Below are 22,625 nucleotides of genomic sequence, written 5' to 3'. Positions count from 1 at the left end.
TTTGGATTTCAGTGAAAATATTTCTTCAGTCTAGGTTAGGTCTGCCCACTATATACTCCCACAGACCTCTGTATTTTATCTTAGGAACACTTATCACAACTGTGATCAAATTATTGTCCAGTCGTTTCTTTCCAGTTAATCTCCAGCCCCCATCCTCAACCCGGGTCTCATTCGCTGCTTTATCCCCAGCACGCCCAGCACGTAAAAGGCTCTCCATAAATACTTGTTTTAATGGAAATAAATAAATATAGCAGACGCGTCCACTTGCCATTGTAGAAAAAGATTTAAAAGGTGCAGAGAAACTGTTGAAAGACATTTTCTGATACCAAACTAGGAAAAGAAGGTCTCTATCTTTGCCCAATTTTTTAACGGCTTTATTGACGTATAATTGCTTAGATTATTTAAATAAGCATTACTCCACTAAATTATACCTCTGTAGCTATCTCGGATAGACCATCAGAATGCAAGTCCCAACCAGGCTTGAAACAACCAGGTCAGACCAGCTCCTTGTGGGGTACCGGAAGTAAAAACCGGAGAGGAGCGGACCAGCTTCCGGACTGGGAGCCCCCGCCTCCCCTACTTCCGGTCCCGCCCCCAAGTGCGAGCGGAGGGCGGGGTCAGGTCGGGACTTCCGGTCTTCATTTGTAAAGTGGGGCGGCTTTTCTAGGATGCGGGAAGGTTTGAATCGCAGCTGTTTGCCATCGCTTCCTCTCCGGGGTCAGAGCTGTCGCTGCTGCTGCCGCTGCTCCTCCGCTCCTCTGACTCGACGAAAGACCGCCAAATACTCTCCCTGTGGCCTTATTCCTCTCGGTTATGATTGTTTTCTTTCATCGAGAAACATAACTTGCTGGTAATTTGTTAAACTCAAGACAAATTCCTCGAGAAGCAGTCGTGGGCAGGCGCAGACGTTTCTACTCCGACCATTTTGGCAATTCAAAAGCACAAGGGCCGTTGATTGTCCTCATTTCCACGACTTTTCAGCTCAGAACTGCTTGCTGTGTGAGTTTAAGATGTTGGTTGTTGTTTTGATGAGGCCTTTTTCTGTAACTAGATAGCGCATTTTGAAAAATGAGGTTCCCGTTTATGTCAAGAACAAACTTGTGGCTTTTTGATCGTTAAATGTACTCGGACGTAATGTGCTGGGTAGTGAAAACACAAACAGGAATAGGACAGTAGAGATGAGGCTGGAAATTTAGGTTGGAGCTGGATTTTTTTTTTTATGATGCCAGGAACTTTAGACATTTCTACTGTTTCTTGTGTATGCTTGATTATTTAAATAATCTAAACAACAATTATACCCCAATGAGCTGTTAAAAAAAAAAAAGAAAACTTGTTTAAAGATAAAGACCTTTTTCCAATTGTCATCAGAAAATATGTTTTCCAACTGTGTATCTGCACTTGTTTTTTTCAGAAATAGCAAGTTGATATCATGCATATATATGATACATATAGCTGCAATATAAATATATTTATTGCTATGAATATTTATTGCCGTTTAACAAGTATGTAGACAAGTGATGTAAAGCTTTTGGTATGGTCGGGTTGTGGAAAGTTACTTGTGAGGGCAGTACTGGAGATGGATTGGAGAGGGGAAAAACTGGAAAAAGGTCCCAGACAGTCTACAGGAATGGAGGGGAAAGTTGAGGCCTGAAATAGGAAAAGGAGGAGCCAGATTTATGGGGGAGACTGACTAAATCAACAGGACTTGTTACTTGGATGTAAAGGGAAACACTGAGAAATCAAATATTGCTAACATTGAGATGCCATTAACTCAAATTGCAAATTCAGGAGGAGCAAGAATTTTAAAATTCACTTATATATTCTTATATATTACTTATATATTTATCATTTAAAAAAATTTATTGCACCCTTATTATTGGCCAAGTATTGTTTTAGGTGCCAGGGATAGAACTGTGAATAAGACAGATGAGGGCCCTGCTCTGACTGAGTTTATGTCCTAGTGGGAAAAGACTAAAAGCAAGTAAATAAATAGAACAGTTTTGATAGTAATAGATATTATGAAGAAAAACGATGAAATGGTTAAAAAGTGATTGGGAGATGGTTGGGAACAACTTTAACTGGTCAAGTTAGGCCTTTGAGGAAGTTAGAAATTTGTGCTGAGATATTAACGGTGCCAAAGAACCAGCCATGTGATGAGCCAGGGAAAGGACATGCTAGGCAGAAGGAACAGTGCAAAGGTTCTGACATGTGATACAGCTTTCTTAAAAAACATTAAAAAGGCCAACGTAGCTAAGTTGTCCTGAACAAGGAGGAGAGGGTTAGGAGATGACATTGGAGAGGTAGAAGATGACATTGGAGAGGTAGATGGGGGCAGGTTGTATGGCTTTTATAGGCTGTGGTTAAGAATTTGAGTTTGGGGCTTCCCTGGTGGTGCAGTGGTTAAGAATCCACCTGCCAATGCAGGGCTCACGGGTTTGAGCCCTGGTTCGGGAAGATCCCACATGCCAAGGAGCAACTAAGCCCATGCACCGCAACTACTGAGCCTGTGCTCTAGAGCCCATGAGCCGCAATTACTGAGCCGGTGTGCCACAACTGAAGCCCATGTGCCTAGAGCCTGTGCTCCGCAACAAGAGAAGCCACCGCAATGAGAAGCCTGCGCACCACAACGAAGAGTAACACCCGATCGCTGCAACTAGAGAAAGCCCGTGCACAGCAAAGAAGACCCAATGCAGCCAAAAATAAATAAATAAAATAAATTAATTAAAAAAAAATTATTCAGGTTTTATCTAAGTGCAAATGTTGGGTTGTAAGTCAAGAAGGGTTAGATCTCATTTTTATTTTAAAAGGTCCCTCTAGCTACTGTTTGTAGACTGGCCTCCAGGGAGTTGAGTGAAAGTGAATTAGGGGGTATTACTGAAGTCTGCTTTTGGTGGGAGTGATTAAGTTCCATTTTAGTCATGTGGCGTTTGATGTATCTGTGGAACAGGGACATGAAGAGAGGTCCTGCAGGCAACTGAAAGCTCTGGAGAGAGGTCAGGTAGATTTGGAAGTTCTCTAGAGAAAGAAAATGATTAAAGTTGTGTGAATTTCCTCAGGAGAGCTCATTTAATATTGGTTTAATATTTACTTATATGCTGACATATTCTGCAAAAGATTATAGGCTATATCATATGTAGCTAATTATATACATTGAAAAGGGGTAAGATTTTTTTTAAAAAGCAAGGGTGAGCATAAAAGCAACATGAGTGTATCTAGTAAGAAGAGATGAAATGGGGACTAACTAAGGTCAGGTGCTGATGAATCCTTGATTTGAGAGAATGGTGAAGAAAAGGAATGATTAAACTAAAAAGAGCAATAGATATAGAGGGGGTGGTGGAGGAGGGACCATGGCGCACCCCCCACCCTTTTTTTAAAAAAATAAGAGGCAGAGGAAGAAGAAGTTTGGTGCAAGGGAAGATAGAGAACATTGTCACACGTTGACCAGTTTAGTAGGGTGAAGACTGAAGTCATTGGGTATAGGAAGATACTGGTAACCGTTGTGAAACAATTTCAGTAGAGAGGTGGAGGAGGAAGCTGGATTGCAATTCATCGCAGATTGTTGGGAGAGAAAGCTGACACTGAGTGGATACTATACCTGAGAAGTTTATTGGTAGGAAATAGAGGTAAACTGGGGAAAGTGGTATCCATGGAAAGTTTTTTTTTTCTGACAGGTGAAACTTTATCACCTGAGTAACAGAAGGAGATGATGTCCTAGAAGGGGATGGAGTTAGTTTTAGAAAGAATCATAAAATTTACTAAGCTCCTACAAGGCAACATTCACACTACTGGCACTGTCATACATGTTGTCTCATTTAATCCTCACAACGATCCTGTTACCCCCATTTTACAAATAAGGAAACAACCAACCCAGCCAACCTGTGGTTTATAGCTATGAGCTAGTGGAGTTGGAACCCAGCCCTCCATTCCCCTTCCGTCATACCTATATGGAAAGTGTAAGTGAAAATACAGAGACATTTCAGAGGTAAAGAAGAGGAAATTGAATTCAATGAAATAAGGATGAATCTAAGACACTAGCTGGTTAATTAGCTTTCTGAGTCGTGACATGGATCTACTTCCTTAATGCCAGGCTAGGGGCAAGAATCCAGGTGTTCTTTTCCCTTAGGCCTAATAGTTACTTTTGGCCTGCCTTTTACATGTCCTACAAATGATTTGCTGTATTCTTTTTGCAAAGATGGAATTTGCTTGTTATTTGAAATGAGATACCGAGCATACAATTTTCAGAAGTTAAACTTCAGAAGTAAAGCTACTAAAATGATAAGGGCATTTATAACTTGGTGGGCCATCTCCCTCTCAGTTATCTTCCACACTGAAGTAGAGCCCTTGGGTTAATGAAGGCATTCAGATCACATAAGCGTGTATAGCAAGATAATCACTTTTCATTCAACAAAAGTAAATGCAATGGCAATTTTGTGTTTTGCTTATGTTCACTTATTTTGATAGAACTTTTGTACAGGAAGAGAACTATTTGGTGCTACTGTATTTCTTATTTCCTCAGCCTTTGCCTTGGAAGGACATTTTAGCCATAGTCACATTAATGGCGGCTGAAGTGCAAATAGTACTTTATGAAGATGACTCAGTGGAGGTACAATATGTTGATGGTTCCAGATTGCAGCTTTCTCCCTGTGGCTCTGAATTTTTATTTGAAAAAGCACCTCCTATTTCAGCACATCCTTTACAACAACCAGAAAGAATTCGCCAAAGGACACACTTTGTTATTAGCACGTACCGAGTAAGTAAAGATGACACAAAAACTACTCTTTTTAATACTAAAATATTGTTGAGGTGGCCAGAATATGGAAAATAGTTAGGATTCCAGATTACTGTCATTCTAAATTGATTTTCAAATCATTTTTTAAAATTATTTTGTATTTCTTTTTGTAGGAGCAGCTACAGCGAGCCCTAGATTTCCGTAACTCCTTTGCTACTTGCCCTTTTTTATCTGAAAGCATCATACCTTCTGAAAGGAAAAAGGTAATATTTTTTAAACTTCATTTTTAAAACAAATATTTGAGGACAAGTAATTACAAACAGGTAGTTTAATATTTAGTCTTTTTCTTCATGACACTTTGAGCATAGACATGTTGCTATAAAACACATAGGCCTATATATTTCCACAGACTAGGGTGTTTTGATATTTTGTACATTGAGACACAGAAGTTATATAGTTTCTCTCTCTGCCTTTTTTTTTCCTTTAACATCTTTATTGGAGTATAATTGCTTTACAATGTTGTGTTAGTTTCTGCTGTATAACAAAGTGAATCAGCTATACATATACATATATCCCCATATCCCCTCCCTCTTGCGTCTCCCTACCACCCTCCCTATCCTACCCCTCTAGGTGGTTGCAAAGCACCGAGCTGATCTCCCTGTGCTAGGCGGCTGCTTCCCACTAGCTATCTATTTTACATTTGGTAGTGTATATATGTCCATGCCACTCTTTCACTTCGTCCCAGCTTACCCTTCCCGCTCCCTGCGTCCTCAAGTCCATTCTCTATGTCTGCATCTTTATTCCTGTCCTGCCCTAGGTTCTTCAGAACCATTTATATGTGTTAGCATATATATGTGTTAGATTCCATATATATGTGTTAGCATACGGTATTTGTTTTTCTCTTTCTGACTTCACTCTGCATGACCGACTCTAGGTCCATCCACCCCACTACAAATAACTCAATTTCGTTTCTTTTTATGGCTGAGTAATATTCCATTGTATATATGTGCCACATCTTTATCCATTCGTCTGTCAATGGACACTTAGGTTGCTTCCATGTCCTGGCTATTGTAAATACTGCTGCAGTGAATACTGTGGCACATGACTCTTTTTGATTATGATTTTCTCAGGGTATATGCCCAGTAGTGGGATTGCTGGTTCGTATGGTAGTTCTATTTTTAGTTTTTTAAGGAACTTCCATACTGTTCTCCATAGTGGCTGTATCAATTTACATTCCCACCAACAGTGCAGGAGGGTTCCCTTTTCTCCACACCCTCTCCAGCATTTATTGTTTGTAGATTTTTTGATGACTCTCTGCCTTTTTTTTTTGTAGAAGAGGATTATACTCAGAACTTTACAGATTGGTGACTTATTGATTCTCAGAGGTGTCAAAATTAAATTTTGTGGCCATTTTAAGTAGCTTATGTGTAGTTATTTGTTAATGTGTAGTACCGATGTGTAATTACCTATGGGTATACACATTTTATTCTATTTTGAACTTCTAGGAGTAATAATAACCATCATTTCTTGAGGGTTTACTATGTGCCAAGAACTAGGAATAGTATTAAAAATATTTAATAACACCAGTATGGCATGGGTACCTGTTGATCAAAATGGATGTCCAAACAATCAAAACCAGGTGTATTGGCTACCTACCAAACCCCTTTTTACAGGTGAGGGAACTAAATCTCAGAGAGTTTACCTACTATGTCCATGAACATTTTCTAAGTGGCAAGGTCAGGATCTGAACCCCGTCTGTCTGACTCTGAAGACTGTGTCTCTTAATTACTTTCTGCTACAGTCATGATGCTTGCCTGCTTACTGAGTAACTTTCTGTTGTATTGTCTCATGGCAAAGGAGTCAAGAAAAATTGTAAGCTAATAACTTAGTTTACAAGGCCATTTTTTCCATTGTATCTTTTTTTTTTTCCCATCTGCATTGGGTCTTTGTTGCTGTGGGCGGGGGCTACTGTTCGTTGCGGTGCACAGGCTTCTTATTGCGGTGGCTTCTCTTGTTGGGCAGCACAGGCTCTAGGCGCATGAGCTTCAGTAGTTGCAGCATGTGGCCTCAGTATTTGCAGTGCATGGGCTCTAGGGCATGCAGGCTTCAGTAGTTGTGGCGCACAGTAATTGTGGTGCACGGGCTTCAGTAGTTGTGGCACACAGGCTCTACAGCACAGGCTCCATAGTTGTGGCGCACGGGCTTAGTTGCTCCACAGCATGTGGGATCTTCCCGGACCAGGGATCAAACCTGTGTCCCCTGCATTGGCAGGTGGATTCTTAACCACCGTGCCACCAAGGAAGTCCATCCACTGTATCTTTTGAGTGGTTACGCAGTATTCATTGAAACTACGTAACTTGCTGCTGATGCTGCAGTAGGATCATTAGGTTGTCTAATTCTAGAAAAAAGAATTGTCTGAACTGACCATCCTTATAAAGCAGCTTTGCCATCAATGACTATTGCCCTTAACTTTTTTTATATAATTTTTTTAATTGAAGTATAGTTGATTTACAATGTCGTGCCAATCTGCTGTACAGCAAAGTGACTCAGTTATACACATATAGACATTCTTTTTTTTTTTTTTTTTTTTTGCAGTACGTGGGCCTCTCACTGTTGTGGCCTCTCCCGTTGCGGAGCACAGGCTCCGGACGCACAGGCTCAGCGGCCATGGCTCACGGGCCCAGCCACTCCGCGGCATGTGGGATCTTCCCAGACCGGGGCACGAACCCATGTCGCCTGCATCAGCAGGCGGACTCTTAACCACTGCGCCAGCAGGGAAGCCCGACATTCTTTTTTTTAATATTCTTTTCCATTATGGCTTATCCCAGGAGATTGGATATAGTTCCCTGTGTTATACAGTAGACCTTGTTGTTTATCCATTCTAAATGTAATAGTTTGCATCTACCAACCCCAAATTCCCAGTCCATCCCTCTCCCTTCCCCCCCACACCCCCTTGGCAACCACAAGTCTGATCTGTATGTCTGTGAGTCTGTTTCTGTTTAGTAGATAGGTTCATTTGTGCCACATTTTATTTCTTTATATTTATTTATTTATTTGTTTTATTTTTGGCTGTGTTGGGTCTTCGTTGCTGCATATGGGCTTTCTCTAGTTGCGGTGAGCAGGGGCTACTCTTCGTTTTGGTGTGTGGGCGTCTCATTGCGGTGGCTTCTCTTGTTGTGGAGCACGGGCCCTAGGCGCGCGGGCTTCAGTCATTGTGGCTTACGGGCTTAGTTGCTCCGCGGCATGTGGGATCTTTCCAGACCAGGGCTCGAACCCGTGTTCCCTGCGTTGGCAGGTGGATTCTTAACCACTGCGCCACCTGGGAAGCCCTGTGCCACACTTTAGATTCCACATATATGTGATATCATATGGTATTTGTCTTTCCCTTTCTGACTTACTTCACTTAGTACAGTAATCTCTAGTTGTATCCATGTTGCTGCAAATGGTATGAATACTTCCCTTAATTTTAGCATACTAACATCTGTACACATAGATAGCACTGTAAATTTACAAGGCTTTCTTGACAGTAGTTTTCGTAAATCTAAGGTTTTATATAAATGGAAGGTGAAATGTGTAAATTGGCAAGCTTAACTGATTAAAAGACTGTTATGTGACACTTGCCATTTTTATCTTATATGAAAAGATGCAACAGGCACTGTTACCTGTTATGAATCTGTTTGCTGTTGGTCCAGATCAGTTTACCTTTGAGTAATTCGATTTTTTTAAATGTTGCCCTTTAAGGCACCTGGAATTTAGTGTGTGCTGTACCTGGTGCTATGTAGGACGAGTACCTTATACATGTTATCCTATTTAGTCCATGTGATAATCCTTTGAGATAGCATTTCCCAAATGCTGTTCAATAATTTCAGTACCATTTATTAAATATGTAATTCTCCCTTTCCCCCCTTGTTTTGAAAAACTTATGTTATCGTATGTAACATTTTGAGATACGGTTGAGTCTGTTTCTGTGTTCTCTAAATTGTTCTGTCAGTGATTGTTATTCTGGTTCCATACCATTTAGGTTATGATTGCTTTTCATACAGTAGTGCTGGTCTTCCCTCATTTATATTCTTTTTCAGAGTAGACTTTTGGAGAGGGGCTGCAAATCTATTTATCTCTGATGCATTGTACACTTTAAATCAAACTACGTTTAACATTAAATATAACCAAGATGATTTTTCTTTTTCTTCTTTTCTGTCCTTTTTGTCAGAGAGTGTGTGTGTGTGTGTGTGTGTGTGTGTGTTTTATGTCTACTTTTCTAAGAAATAATCTTAACAATATCAAGTGTTCTCTGGAAAACCATATATAGGCTGACATTTTTCATTCTTTCTAGGTAGTAGAACACAAAACTTTAAGAGCTTTCTTAAGTAACATGTAAGTATCAAATGTATGGAAAAATGGGACTGTTAACAGAAAATACCATCCCTTTTTCTCCCCTCAACTCAGCGTATCTTCACTGACATCTCAGAAGTAAGATGGCCCGGTCTTGATACTGATGATGGCATGATATGTATGCAGAGTGGCACCGTGAAGATATCATCTTTAGATGGTCACGCATACCTTTGCCTGCCCAAATCTCAGCATGAATTTACAGTACATTTTTTGTGTAAAGTAAGCCAGAAGCCAGACTCATCTATCCTACTGTCAGAAAAAAATAATAAAGCCAAAAAGGACAAAGAGGCTGAAAAAGCTGGCAAAATCTGTACATATGGAAGTTTATCAGGACAGAGACTGAAGAATAAAGAAAATGAACTTTATTATCAGATCACGAAATCCAAAGAACCTTTAGAGAAGAGTTGTGTAAATGGAACTGAAGGGAGGGAGGCGCTGTCTTCACCTGGGACAAAAGACACGTGTGTATACACATGGGTAAAGCAGTGCTGGTCAGTGGCCTCCTGTCCGGAGGAATGGGAATATCCTTTGTCTTTAGCACTTCGTTTTCGTAATAAAATCAGCAATATGTCTGGAACTGATGCAGATATCACCCAGAAGAGAATTTTAACTTCTGACGTTTCTGAGGAAAGAGGAAAAGAAGTTTCTGTTCTTCCCAGGGCCCTGTTACTAAGCTGTCCTGTCCCACACCTGCACAGGTAATGGAAGAATGACTTATTTGTCCTAATGCTTTTGGACATTACCTAAGACCTTACCTAAGGATCATTTTTCTTTCGGAATCATCTGATACCATTCATAAGGAAAGTTCAATTGATCTAAAACTTTGCTTGTAACGGATAGTAAATAATGTCCCTGGCTAATGTGTTGCTTATATTTCTTACTTCACATCCATGCATTGGATGTTGGTGGAAGGCTGACTACACTGGGTACTTTGTTAAGCATGGAGACTGTAGAGATGAAGAGTCCCTGCTTTCTAGGAGCTTAGAGTCTAGTAAGGGTCACTATCACTGAAAAGATTATTAAAGTGTGGTAAGTGACGGCACAGAGCTCTGTGGGAGCGAGCCCTGGGAAGCATCCGCTGCTGCCCAGTGGAACCTTTTAGTTCTGTTGCTGGAGCATGGACCTGACGTGTGTGATCATGGGTTCTTTCTTTCATCCATAGCCTCAGAGGACACCTTGTCTTTGGTTAACTGACTGTAAATATGTCCATCTTCAACAGGGATAAACATGGAGAGGCTTCTGGATAGCTAGGTACAGACTTTTACCTTCACTAAGAAATGAATAGCCTAATGGTTATAGATTTGTAACATGAACTCTGTATAAGTAATGTAGTAATAATGATAATAGCTAACACAGAGCACTTACTTTGTGCCAGGCATGGTTATACTTTACCTATTTTGTCCTCATAGTAACCCCATGAGGTAGGTACTATTATCAACCCCATTTTGTAGAGGAACTTGAGACAGAAATGTTGAATAACTCAAGCACAGTCTCACACCTAGTGCTTGTAGAATTGGGATATGATCCCAGGTAGTCTTCTGAGTACATATTTGTTATTGGAAACAAAAAATGGGAATGATTTTTAGCCTTGTCATGATTATGTAGTTAGAATTGGGAATTCCAGTATTATAAGTACACATCAAAAGAGATTTATGCTTCTAAATTAACAGTTTTTCAATAACTTGCCACTGGCCTTGATTGAAATCCATTATCCTTAGGCATGGCTTAACAGGCCTTCTGTTATATGGTCTTTTCGTGGGTCTGTAATCCTCACCACTCTTGCCCTTGCTTTCTCTACTCTTGCTAAACTGGACTTCTTGCGGTCCATAGAATTCTTGCCCAAGCTTTCTTTTACCATGGCACCTACTCTTTCCATGCCAGGAACACTCCTTTTATCTCTCTCAGCTCGCTAACTTATGCTCATTTTCAGGTCTTAGCATAAATAAGCCTTTCTTCCTTAGGGCCATTATTCTGAAGTCCCTAGATTGGATTAGGCTCTGTACAATCCCATAGCATACAGTAATTCTCTTTTCTTTATGTTCAGTATCTACTACTTTATGTCCCTGCTAGATAGAATCTCCATTGAGGGCAGGGACCATGTCTGCTTTCTTGGGTGTCATATCCATAGTGTGTATTGCACAGTGCCTGGCTCACCATAGATATTTCAGTAAATATTTATTGTTTGAATCCTAAATTTTAAAGGTTAGTGAAACTTAATTTATGTATTTATGCTGAGATTCAATAATGAGATTATTAAAAATACTAAGAAAAATACATGGAAAAATAAGATTACAGTTGACTCTTGGACAACACGGATTTGAACTGTGTGGGTCCACTTATACACAGATTTTTTCAATAAATATAGTGCTGTATTTTTATTTTTCAGATCTTTAAATGAACTAAGTATGGCGGGAAAGTTTGTGTTCGATTAGAGATCACAATTTGGGGAATGAACAGAGCTAGGGTTTGAGTGCTGATTTTATCCAAACTGTTTCAGCTTCCTGCCCTTGGGTGAGTCATTTATAAACTCCTGTGTTTTTGAGGCAGAGATAAACAGTACTCGGTTTTCTACTGCACTGGGGTTAGTGCCCCCAACCCCCATGTTGTTCAAGGGTCAACTGTAGTTTTAAATTTCATTAATGCACTTTCATATTAATTTTTACTTTTCTTTGATCTAATGACTTAAGCAAGAAATAAATTTTACTACAGTAGCACTGTTCTGTTCACTTCTAAAGGTAATTACATTAGGCAACCAGAATTAATAGCTTGTATTTTGTCCTTCACAGGTGGGAGTTTTGTGATTCACTTTCACAGAGACAGTTTGTTGAAGAAGAATATTCCTATCCTGAACTAGTGAAAGTGGTTTGGTACAAGGGTATTACCTATAGGTAAGGCACTTGTGTTGCATTTGGAGCTATTTAGCAATGTCACAGAGGGTATAGGACTACCCTTGTGGATAGACTCCCCCGTGAGTACAGTTTTGCCTGGGGCCACCATTCTCCTGTGTTTGGCCCTGAGTTTTACAGATCTCTATGTGTACTAATAAAATTTAAATTAAATTTAATTTAATTAAAACTGAATAAAATTTAATTAATAATTTTATTAGTCCACATAGATGTCTTGTGACTAATTCACATTAACCATATTCACAAGATTTTTGTGACAGCTCCAAAGCCAATGAGGGATTAGTTTTGCTTGTGAATGAAATATTTTGCCAGTTATTTAGGATACCCCTTCCAAGCAATAGGGGATCTAGTCATCTGAATTAGTCACGTCAGAAGGATGCCTGTTGAGCATGGAATTAGAGGAGAAGTTAGCTAGCCTAGAAGAGATTTCAGCCACCATTCATGCCACAAATATTCACTGAATGTCTCCTCTGTGTCTGAACTATTCTATTGAATTATCTCTATTCTACCACAAAGTACACCTCGCTAGTGACTGGAATACTAGTGTTGGCTAGATTCAGAGTTTCACTTCTGTAAATAATGCTAGAAGAGATCTGTGAAATTTTTGTTCTTTGGGGTCTCCTTTTCCTGCATGAAAACCACCTCTTTCTCTTTTTTTTTTTGTTTGTTTTTATTTTTTACTTTTATTTAAAAAAAATTTTTATTGAAGTATAGTTTACAATGTTGTGTTAGTTTCAGGTGTACAGCAAAGTGATTCAGTTATACATATATATGTATGTGTGTGTATATATATATATGTATGTGTATGTGTATGTATATACATATATTCTTTTTCAGATTCTTTTCCCTTAGAGATTATTAAAAAATATTGAGTATAGTTCTCTGTGCTATACAGTAGGTCCCTGTTGGTTATCTATTTTTTATATAGTAGTGTGTATATGTTAATCCCAAACTCCCAATTTATCCCTCCTGCCCTTTCCCCTTTGGTAACCACAAGTTTGTTTTCTATGTCTGTGGGTCTATTTCCGTTTTACAAATAAGTTCATTTGTTTTGTTTTGTTCTGTTTTTTAAGATTCCACATGTAAGTGATATCATATGATACTTGTCTTTCTCTGTCTGGCTTACTTCACTTAGTATGATAATCTCTGGGTCCATCCATGTTGCTGCAAATGGCATTATTTCATTCTTTTTTAAGGCCAAGTGGTATTCCATTGTATATTATACCACATCTTCTTTATCCATTCATCTGTCAACAGACATTTAGGTTGCTACTGTGTCTTGGCTATTGTAAATAGTGCTGCTATGAACATTGGGGTGCATGTATCTTTTTGAATTAGAAATTTCGTCTTTTCTGGATATGTACCCAGGAGTGGGACTCCTGGATCATATGGTAACTCTATTTTTAGTTTTTTAAGGAACCTCCATACTATTCTCCATAGTGGCTACACCAATTTACATTCCCACCAACAGTGTAGGAGGGTTCCCTTTTCTCCACATCCTCACCAACATTTGTTATTTGTGATCTTTTTGATGATGGTCATTCTGACTGGTGTGAGGTGATACAGCATTGTAGTTTTTTTTGTTTTTTTTTTTTTTTTGCGGTACGCGGGCCTCTCACTGTTGTGGCCTCTCCCGTTGCGGAGCACAGGCTCCGCACGCGCAGGCTCAGCGGCCACGGCTCACGTGCCCAGCCGCTCCGCGGCATGTGGGATCTTCCTGGACCGGGGCACGAACCCGTGTCCCCTGGATCGGCAGGCAGACTCTCAACCACTGTGCCACCAGGGAAGCACCCTCATTGTAGTTTTGATTTGCATTTCTCTAATAATTAGCAATGTTGAGCAGCTTTTCATGTGCCTGTTGGCCATCTGTATGTCTTCTTTGGAGAAATGTCTATTTAGATCTTCTGCCCATTTTTTAATTGGGTTGTTTGTTTTTTTGATATTGAGCTATGTGAGCTGTTTATATATTTTGGAAATTAATCCCTGGTCAGTAGCATCATTTGCAGATATATTCTCCCAGTCCATAGGTTGCCTTTTCATTTTGTTTATTGTTTCCTTTGCTGTGCAAAAGCTTTTAAGTTTAATTAGGTTTAGAGAAACTTAGAGAAATTAAAGAAACAATTCCATTTACCATCACATCAAAAAGAATAAAATACCTAGGAATAAACCTACCTAAGGAGACAAAAGACCTGTACTCCGAAAACTGTAAGACACTGATGAAAGAAATTGAAGACGACACAAACAGATGGAAAGATATACTGTGTTCTTGGATTGGAAACATCGACATTGTTAAAATGACTATACTACCCAAGGCAATCTACAGATTCATTGCAATCCCTATCAAATTACCAATGGCATTTTTCACAGAACTTGAACAAAAAAATCTTAAAATTTGTATGGAGACACAAAAGACCCCAAATAGCCAAAGTAATCTTGAGAAAGAAAAATGGAGCTGGAAGAATCAGGCTCCCTGACTTCAGACTATACTACAAAGCTACAGTAATCAAAGTTGTATGGTACTGGCACAAAAACAGACATATAGATCAATGGAATAGGTTAGAAAGCGCAGAAATAAATCCACGCACCTCTGGTCAATTAATCTATGACAAAGGAGGCAAGACTATACAATGGAGAAAAGACAGTCTCTTCAATAAGTGGTGCTGGGGAAACTGGACAGCTACATGTAAAAGAATGAAATTAGAACATTCTCTAACACTATATACAAAAACAAAAATAAACTCATAATAAATAAAAAAAAACCTCATAAATAAAAATAAACTCAAAATGGATTAAAGACTTAAATGTAAGACTGGAAACCATAAAACTCCTAGAGGAAAATATAGGCAGAACACTCCAAAGAGTGTTCAAAAGATAAGTTGCAGCAATATCTTTTTGGATCTGTCTCCTAGAGTAATGGAAATAAACACAAAAATAAACAAATGAGACCTAAACCCACCCCCTTCTGACAATATGTTCTTCATATATGTTTGGATAAAATTGACTTGGCCTAAGTTTTTATAAATTATGTACCCAGTACCTTGATTGTACCTGGCTGCTCCAGGTACAGTCACCTTCTCTTAGGGGTGGCTCTTTTTACACATGGCTAACCTCATCCATCAGGTATTGATTCTACTAGTTTCATTTTTACAGAATAATATTATTTTTAGTTTCTGGAGTTGTCATATTTAACTCCTATGCAATGGGCATTGCTTTGATTACTATAATGTACCAGCCACTGTGAGTGGCAGTGGGATACCAGGATGATAAGACAAGATGCCTGACTTCTAGAAGTTGAGCTTAGCTGAAATAGATACATTAACCAATTCTGGGTGTTCTGTTTATTTTTTGCAAAAAAATTAATTTAGCTGGTTGATGTACAGAATATGAAATTATCCATTTTTTTTAGATAGGCAAAAAAAACCCTCATACTACCTTTTTTTAATATGATTGCCATCATCAATATGTTAATCTCAATGAGAAAAATATTTTTTTAATGATTATTTCTTTTCCTTAGACTTACCCACAAAAATATGAACTCAATAGAGGTTTATCCTGGAGATGGATCTGTTTTCAAATCAGAAGGAGCTTATTTGGGAAACTATTTTATATATTATTCCATTCAAGAAGGATCAGAAGAGGTAAGTTGACAACGAGGTCTCAGCTCAAGAAGATTTTTGGTACATGGCTGTTTCTTAATAATTCTGAATATATATATATATATATATATATATATGGGAAATTTGACCTTCTATAAAATTTCTTGCTACTACTTCTTAGTCTAGAGAATTAATATAATCTTACTGCCAGCATTGGCACAGTAATTACTAACCACCTTATTTTTGCTGTATTCTCATCCAGTATTCTGTCATCCATTTGCCTAAGCAGTTTGTTTTTAAATCAGAAATTAAATTTCTTCTGTCATAGAACTTATCAATAGGAAACACTGAAACCAGCAATACTATTTGGAATCAGTATACTTCTTTGAGTTAATATTTGCATATTAAAAAGCACATTCTTTTCTCTCCACATACAATTGCTTGCATATTTAAAACACCTCTTAACTCCTAAATCTTCATATACAATTAGAGCATTGGACAGGATTGTTCTGTTGTTGAAAACAGTGAAACATAACATGATCTATTTAATATATCAGACCAAAATGTAATCATGTGGAAATTTTGTTAATAGTCTAAATTTGCTTGTTCCCAGTCTGACATTTGAAATCCACCCTTTTATAGGGATTACTATAGTATCACACAGCTTTGCTTCACAGGATGGAACATAATACGTTTTCTTTCTCTATTACAGAGTATTTGAGTGATAAGATTATCATGGTTGCTAGGAAGAAGACTTAAAACTAGAGCAGATTTAACTAGGGAAAATTTCAAACATATGCAAAAGCAGAAAGACTAGCGTAACAGACCTTCATGTACCCATTACCCAGCTTGTTCCATCTATACTTCCCACTGCCGCCTCCACTTCCTATTTATTTCTAAGTAAATCCCAAGTATCATTTTATTCATAAATATTTTAGTATATATTAGAGCAGATTCCCTACTGAAGTCTATTTGTAGGAAAGTATTTATTCAATAAATATTAATTGAACATTCATAGGCAGGCACTCTGTTAAGCACTGGGTAAAGGTGAAGCGTTCTTGCAGTCAAGAGTTCACAGTCTAGTAGTCAGTCAGTCAGGCAAACAGGCAAATGAGATGAAAGCATGACCAGTAGTGTGTGTATGTGTGTGCGTGTGCACGCACACACATGTGTAGTGCATGAGATGATTCAGTAAACAGGCAAATAGAATGGGCATGCATATACATCCACACTACTGACTGCTATGTATCGAGAGTTCAAAAAACTACAAGGCAAATACAGAACATCTTCCTGGAGCTTCGGTTTTACTCAAAGGTGTCGTGGGGAGGGGGTGATAATTTTTATACTGAAGCAAACATATCACATGTGCTTTGGAGATAAAACAAAACTTCCAGACAAGTTAGTTGTGCCTTTGTGGTGGACTGCTTTGGGCTTTACACACTCAGACCCCAGTGAGCAACACATTCATTCTTCTCTGTCTACTTGAGTGAAAAGATTTTGGGAGTAAAATTGTTTGCTCCTTACTTTAACCCATATTCCAAAATAAATTCCAGGTGGATTAAAGGGCTAAATGTAAGAAACCAAACTTTATATTTATTAATAAAGAAAATAAAAGGACAGTGTTTATAGTGTTGTGATAGGGAAGGCCTTCTTAAGTACAATACACAAAACCAGACGGCATAAAGAAAAGTTTGATCAGCTTGAAATTTTTAAATGTATGTTAAATTTTAAATATTTAACTTTTGTTAAATTAGATAAAGTAAAAAAGACAAAGGCCTGGAAGAAAATATTGTACACTATAAATCATTAATAAAAAGACCAGAAAAAAACCTAACAGAAAAATGAGCAAAGGATAAGAATGATTATGCCATGTAACCCATAGTATTTGAAGACATGTTCAACTTTACTACTTGCATCAAAGAAATGCAGATTAAAATAACAATGATATAATATTTTTCACTCATCAAATTGTCAAAAGGTTGATAATATCTACTGCCAGCAAGGGTATGGGGGAAAGGGGTGCTTTCATAGTGTTAATTGGAGTGTAAATTGATTCAGCCTTCATGAAGGCCAACTTGATAATATCAAGTAAAATTGGCTAGAAATTCTGCTTCTAAGGTATCTATCCTAGAAAACTATGAGCACATATATACAAAGAAGCATGGCCAAGGATGTGGACTGTGGCCTTGTTTGTAGTAGCGAAAAACTGGAAGTAATCTAAATGTTCATCAGTAGAAAATGGTGAAATAAGCTGTGGTGATCAGGTCGTGGGAATGTTGGAAGCAGTTTAAAAGAGTGAGGAAGATGTAGACGCATAGAAAGACAGATATTGAAAGATCTCCAAAATGCTGTTGAGTGAAAGAAAAGTTGCATGAGAAGATGTACAATGATATCTTCTGTGTAAAGAACAAAAAACAAACCCCAAACCCAATTATATTACTGTATATAATACATGTGTAAATGCACAGGGAAAGATCTGGGCAGATAAAAACTAAACTGAAGTGGTTACTTTTGGGGAGGAATCTGGGATTTTGTGAGGGAGGAAGAGTTGGGAGGGACTGAAATCTTATATTTTTGAACTCTTTCCCCCTCCCCAAATGTAGTAATGTATCATTGCTTGTATAATTAAAAATTTAAAGAGGAAAGATTGACAGGGACTGACAGTGTAAGTGCTTCCATAGAGATAAACACTTGGTGCTTTGGGTCCACATAAGGAAGGGTACCTGACCCTGTTTGGGAGGCTCCAGGAAAGCCTTCTGGAGGAAGACATGGCAGGAGGAGTTATGCAAAAGAGGGATGGATGTTAGAGGAGCATATAGCTAAGGGAACACTGTTCTTGCTCAACTCTTTGCATGGCTGGCCTTTTGTCATTAGAATTTCTATTTAAATGCCACCTCCCCAAGGAAGCTTTTCCTGACTATCCAGATTAAAGAAGCTACCCATGACACTCCCTATCAAGGTATCCTCCTCTTTTTTTCTTCTTGGCATTTAGTACTTTGTGACATTTTCATATTGATCAATGTTTGTTTACTAACTAACCCACCTAGAGGTAAGCCTTGTCTTGTTCAACACACTATTTTACTAGTTCATAGAACAGTAGATAAATGTCATCTAACTGGAGGCAAGAGTCTGGGGCCAGTATGGAATGCTGAAGGAAATGAAATGGTAGGCTGTAGTAGACTAAAACAGAGGTAGAATGGTGGGGGAAATGTCCACAGAAGAGATTAGACCAAGTTGAGCCAGTTCATTAATGGAGCATGAGAAACCCTATTGCTTTTGGAGAGCCACTGAAGGATTTAAGTAGGGAAGTGACATCATATTTTTGTTAGGTCTTTTCAGAGGAAGATGAACTGAGATGGGGAAGCAGTGGCACTTCAAGCTGTAGAACCAGTTAGAAGACATGTATAGTAGTGCAGAGAAGGAAGTATGAGGGCCAGGCAGTGGTAATGAGAATGGAAAGATAAGAATGGACCCAAGAAGTATTAAGGAGACAGAACTAATGCCTGAACGGGATATTGGGGATGAGGAAGGAGTTGAAAATGATGCCAAGTTATTGAATTAATCAATGAGTGGTGGTACCAGGCACTGGATTAAACCAAAAAAATTTTTAAACCAAAAGTGTATTGATGATGGCATTTTTTGAAGTTACCAAGAGATTTCCATAAAAGATTTAAATTCTATTATAGTTCATTCCCATCTGCCTGATAGTAATTGAAAGAAACTCTTAATTGTAAGATGCATCTTTATTTCAGAGAGGTTAAATTGTGAAAAATAAGCATTTTAGAATTGATGAAATTAGGCAGTGGAAAAAGACAAGAACCTTCGAGGGACTCAGTATCCGATAGAGAAGGACATAAATAATTAAGGTGTGATATTTTGAGTGCCTACCATGTGACTTAGCTGAGCAAAACAGATTCAGCCCCTACCTTCACGAAGCTCCATTCTAGCAGAGAAGACCAACATTAAGTATAAAACATTAAATTGAAATTGTAATGGAAACCAAGAAGCAGGAATAGAGGTTTTCTGTGCTTGTAGACATAACTAGGGGATTTCACCTAGCGTATGGGACCTCCTTAATGGCTTCCCTGATGCTGAAGGAAAAGTAGGAGTTAGTCAGACAAAGGGAGGCGATGGAGGGAGGGAGCTGAGTTCTAGGAAGAGGGAATAACATGTAATGATTGACATACCAGAGGTAAATATGAAGTAGGAGAGAGGGAAAAAATGCAGATTTTGAAGGGAAGGTAATTTCATTTTGACATGTTGAAGTTGAAATGTCTTTGTGATATCTGGTAGAGATTTAGATATTCAAGTCTACAGTCCAGGATAAAAGAGGAGAGATTATTTTTGAGTACCATACTATAGACTAAATTCTGTCCCAGTTGCTTTATATATGTATTATTTTATTAATCCTCGGGACAATGTGGATTGTATCACAGAGAAGGATGAATACAAGGTAGTATCCCCATTTCATAGGTTGTAGGCACTGAGACTTAACACAAGTTTGTATAACCTGCCCATCATTATAGTAGTAAAAGGCACACCTGTGATTTGAATCCAGCTCCGACTTTGAAGCTTATTTTCTCTCACTGATGGTAGAGTATAGGCAACACTCTCTTGTGGTTCAATTCAGACCTCTACTACTACTTAGCCCTCAAGCCTCAGTTTCCTTATCTAAAAAATAGACGTTAGTAGTTCATATCTCTCAGGATTATTTTGAGGAGTAAATGAGATAATCCTTTGTAAACTACATAGCATAGCACCTAGCACATATTATCATCTGTTTAATAAATGTTAGTTGTTGCTGTTGTGATATTTATTATGAACACAGTTTTGGACCCTCCTGGGATTACCCAAGAAGAAACGGGAAATCAGAAGAGAAGGCTGGAGACAGAGTCCTGGTAAACACTAGCATGAAAGAGTCTCAGAAAGAGGAAATTCAGAGGGAATAACAAAACAACATTTTTTTCTAATTCAAGAAGTTGAGCTTGTAAATAATAATATTGTCTTACACAAACTAGCAATTGTTCTTCCATTAATAAAATACAACAAAATGATATAGTCATTCAATTAAAATGGTAATTAAAACAGTTTTTTAAGCCTATTTAGCCGCCGCCTTCTTTTTTTTTTTTTTGTCTAAAGGGAAAATGGGGCTTATGGTAGGTTTCCTGTTAATGCACAGGGAAATTAGTTTGTTAATTTGAGTACAGCCAAGATTTAAATTGAGCAGTAAGTTATAGGCTATTAGAATGTAATTTTTGAGTAGGATAACTTTTGATAGGAGGAATTCTAGACTTTTAAAAAAAAAGGGAAAATGGAAAAGCATCATAAAATACCTTTTAAAGTTACCTTTTATGGGCTGTTGATTAACTTAAAATAACTGCTTGCCTTTTCACTGTATAAATACATATTTTAAGGAAAAAAAATAGCTAAGTAATAATGGCCAAAATTTATTATTGAATCTTTTTTAAAATTTTAAACTAATTTACAGAGAGAAGAGAAAACTTATTCAGTAAATAACCTTCCTCCAGATAGACCAGGAAGTCCATTTTCTGTTTGTTCTCTAATTAAACAGGCAACCAGGTAAGTGCTTCACGTTCAACTGAATCAAGTGTTATGTGTCTGAGAAACTTGATACATTTTCTAGTGGTTCGGATAAGATTAAGAATTGGTGGGTACAGTGGAAATGTCTTTAGTAAAATCTGTCAACTTTTCTGGTCTCATCATTTATAAAATAAAGTGATCACAATGTCATTATAAGAGTACTTCTTGGCACTTCCCTGGTGGTCCAGTGGCTACCACACTCCCAATGCAGGGGGGCCCAGGTTCGATCCCTGGTCAGGGAACTGGATCCCACGTGTTGCAACTAAGAGTTTGCATGCCACAACTAAAAGATCCTGCATGCCGCAGCTAAAGATCCCACATACCACAACAAAAATCCCTTGTGCCACAACCAAGACCCGGCACAGCCAAATAAATAAATAAAGATTAAAACAACAGCAACAACAAAATCCCAATTATTAAAAAAAAAAAAAGTACTTCTGGCTTTGAAATTTGAAGTTAAATATGGAGAAACATCCACATATGGCAAGCAACTGCTGGAAGAAAATAAGTGCCTTTTCTCTAGGTAAGTGTGGCATCATGATTGTTCCTTGGAATCAAGTTGAAGATTTGATGATACATTTGAATTTTCATACTTCTTTATTATCCTAGGAGTAATAATGATTTCTGAGAATGAACAGAAGGTGAACTGTAGTTTGGTTCTTTGGTTCATATGTTTTTTAATTCATTAATCAGTCTGTGGCACCGAGAGGAATGAAAGTGGATTGTTGAATTAAATTATTTGTTTTATAAACTTATGTTTAAGCAACTTCTAAAGTAGATTTGAAGGAGCAGAACTGGTCATTTGATTTTCTAGGGACAGTTGATTCATATCCCCACCACTCTTAGACTATGCTAAACCTTTCAGGTGCTGTGAATCTGTCACTTCTTAAAAAGGAGCAAATTCTGAAAATCCTCTCCATTTGGAGTCATTTCATTGCTAAAAATTAGAGGAATAACCTTAATTATGTAAGATTAGCACAAAGGGAAGCAACAGTAGTAGTTCCCTTCTAGGGGCTTAAGGAAGAAAGAGGTCCAAACGTATTATTGTGGAAACAAGTTACTTGCCTAAAATGTTGTATAGCAGTGAGAATGGGTTGCTAGAATTGGAAAATGACATTATTTGCAAATGTTTAAGTAGTATTTTTCTTGTTGACAGAATTCTTCAGCATTGTGCCAAGATGAAGCTTTCTTTAAGCCATAACTATCATATATGCTGCTGGAAAATGGTATCTTAAATTATTTTAAAAGCAAGATATTTTTAATTGCTTTATTATTTGTATACATACATATAAGTTCAAATTACTTTCATCTAAGTCATGTGAGAAAGTCTTTGTAATATTAATACTGGTTTATTTAAAAAATCCATTTAATAGATAAACACTGCAAAACTGGGCTTTTATG

At 37.9% G+C, this 22,625-nt stretch overlaps 1 protein-coding gene across 2 annotated transcripts in view; it reads left to right on the top strand.

Annotated features, from left to right (window-relative positions):
• The first annotated feature begins 629 nt into the window (after positions 1-629).
• The window catches only part of C3H5orf34 (chromosome 3 C5orf34 homolog), a 34,592-nt gene continuing 12,596 nt past the window's right edge, over positions 630-22,625 (top strand). For both annotated transcript variants that reach the window (XR_016392639.1, XM_022597983.2), the window contains exons 1-8: positions 630-999; positions 4,517-4,750; positions 4,903-4,992; positions 9,176-9,819; positions 11,908-12,009; positions 15,542-15,665; positions 21,112-21,203; positions 22,381-22,450. Coding sequence is in view for 1 of the 2 variants with exons in the window: in XM_022597983.2 (XP_022453691.2) it covers positions 4,556-4,750; positions 4,903-4,992; positions 9,176-9,819; positions 11,908-12,009; positions 15,542-15,665; positions 21,112-21,203; positions 22,381-22,450 (1,317 nt within the window). In the remaining variant the exon portion in view is untranslated. The remainder of the gene's footprint in view (positions 1,000-4,516; positions 4,751-4,902; positions 4,993-9,175; positions 9,820-11,907; positions 12,010-15,541; positions 15,666-21,111; positions 21,204-22,380; positions 22,451-22,625) is intronic.

This window comes from Delphinapterus leucas, chromosome 3 (genome assembly GCF_059928025.1).
Source record: "Delphinapterus leucas isolate spDelLeu-1000000601 "Yukka" chromosome 3, BTC_Dleu_Yukka2, whole genome shotgun sequence".
NCBI lineage: Eukaryota > Metazoa > Chordata > Mammalia > Artiodactyla > Monodontidae > Delphinapterus > Delphinapterus leucas.
This window is presented reverse-complemented; position numbering and strand designations above follow the sequence as displayed.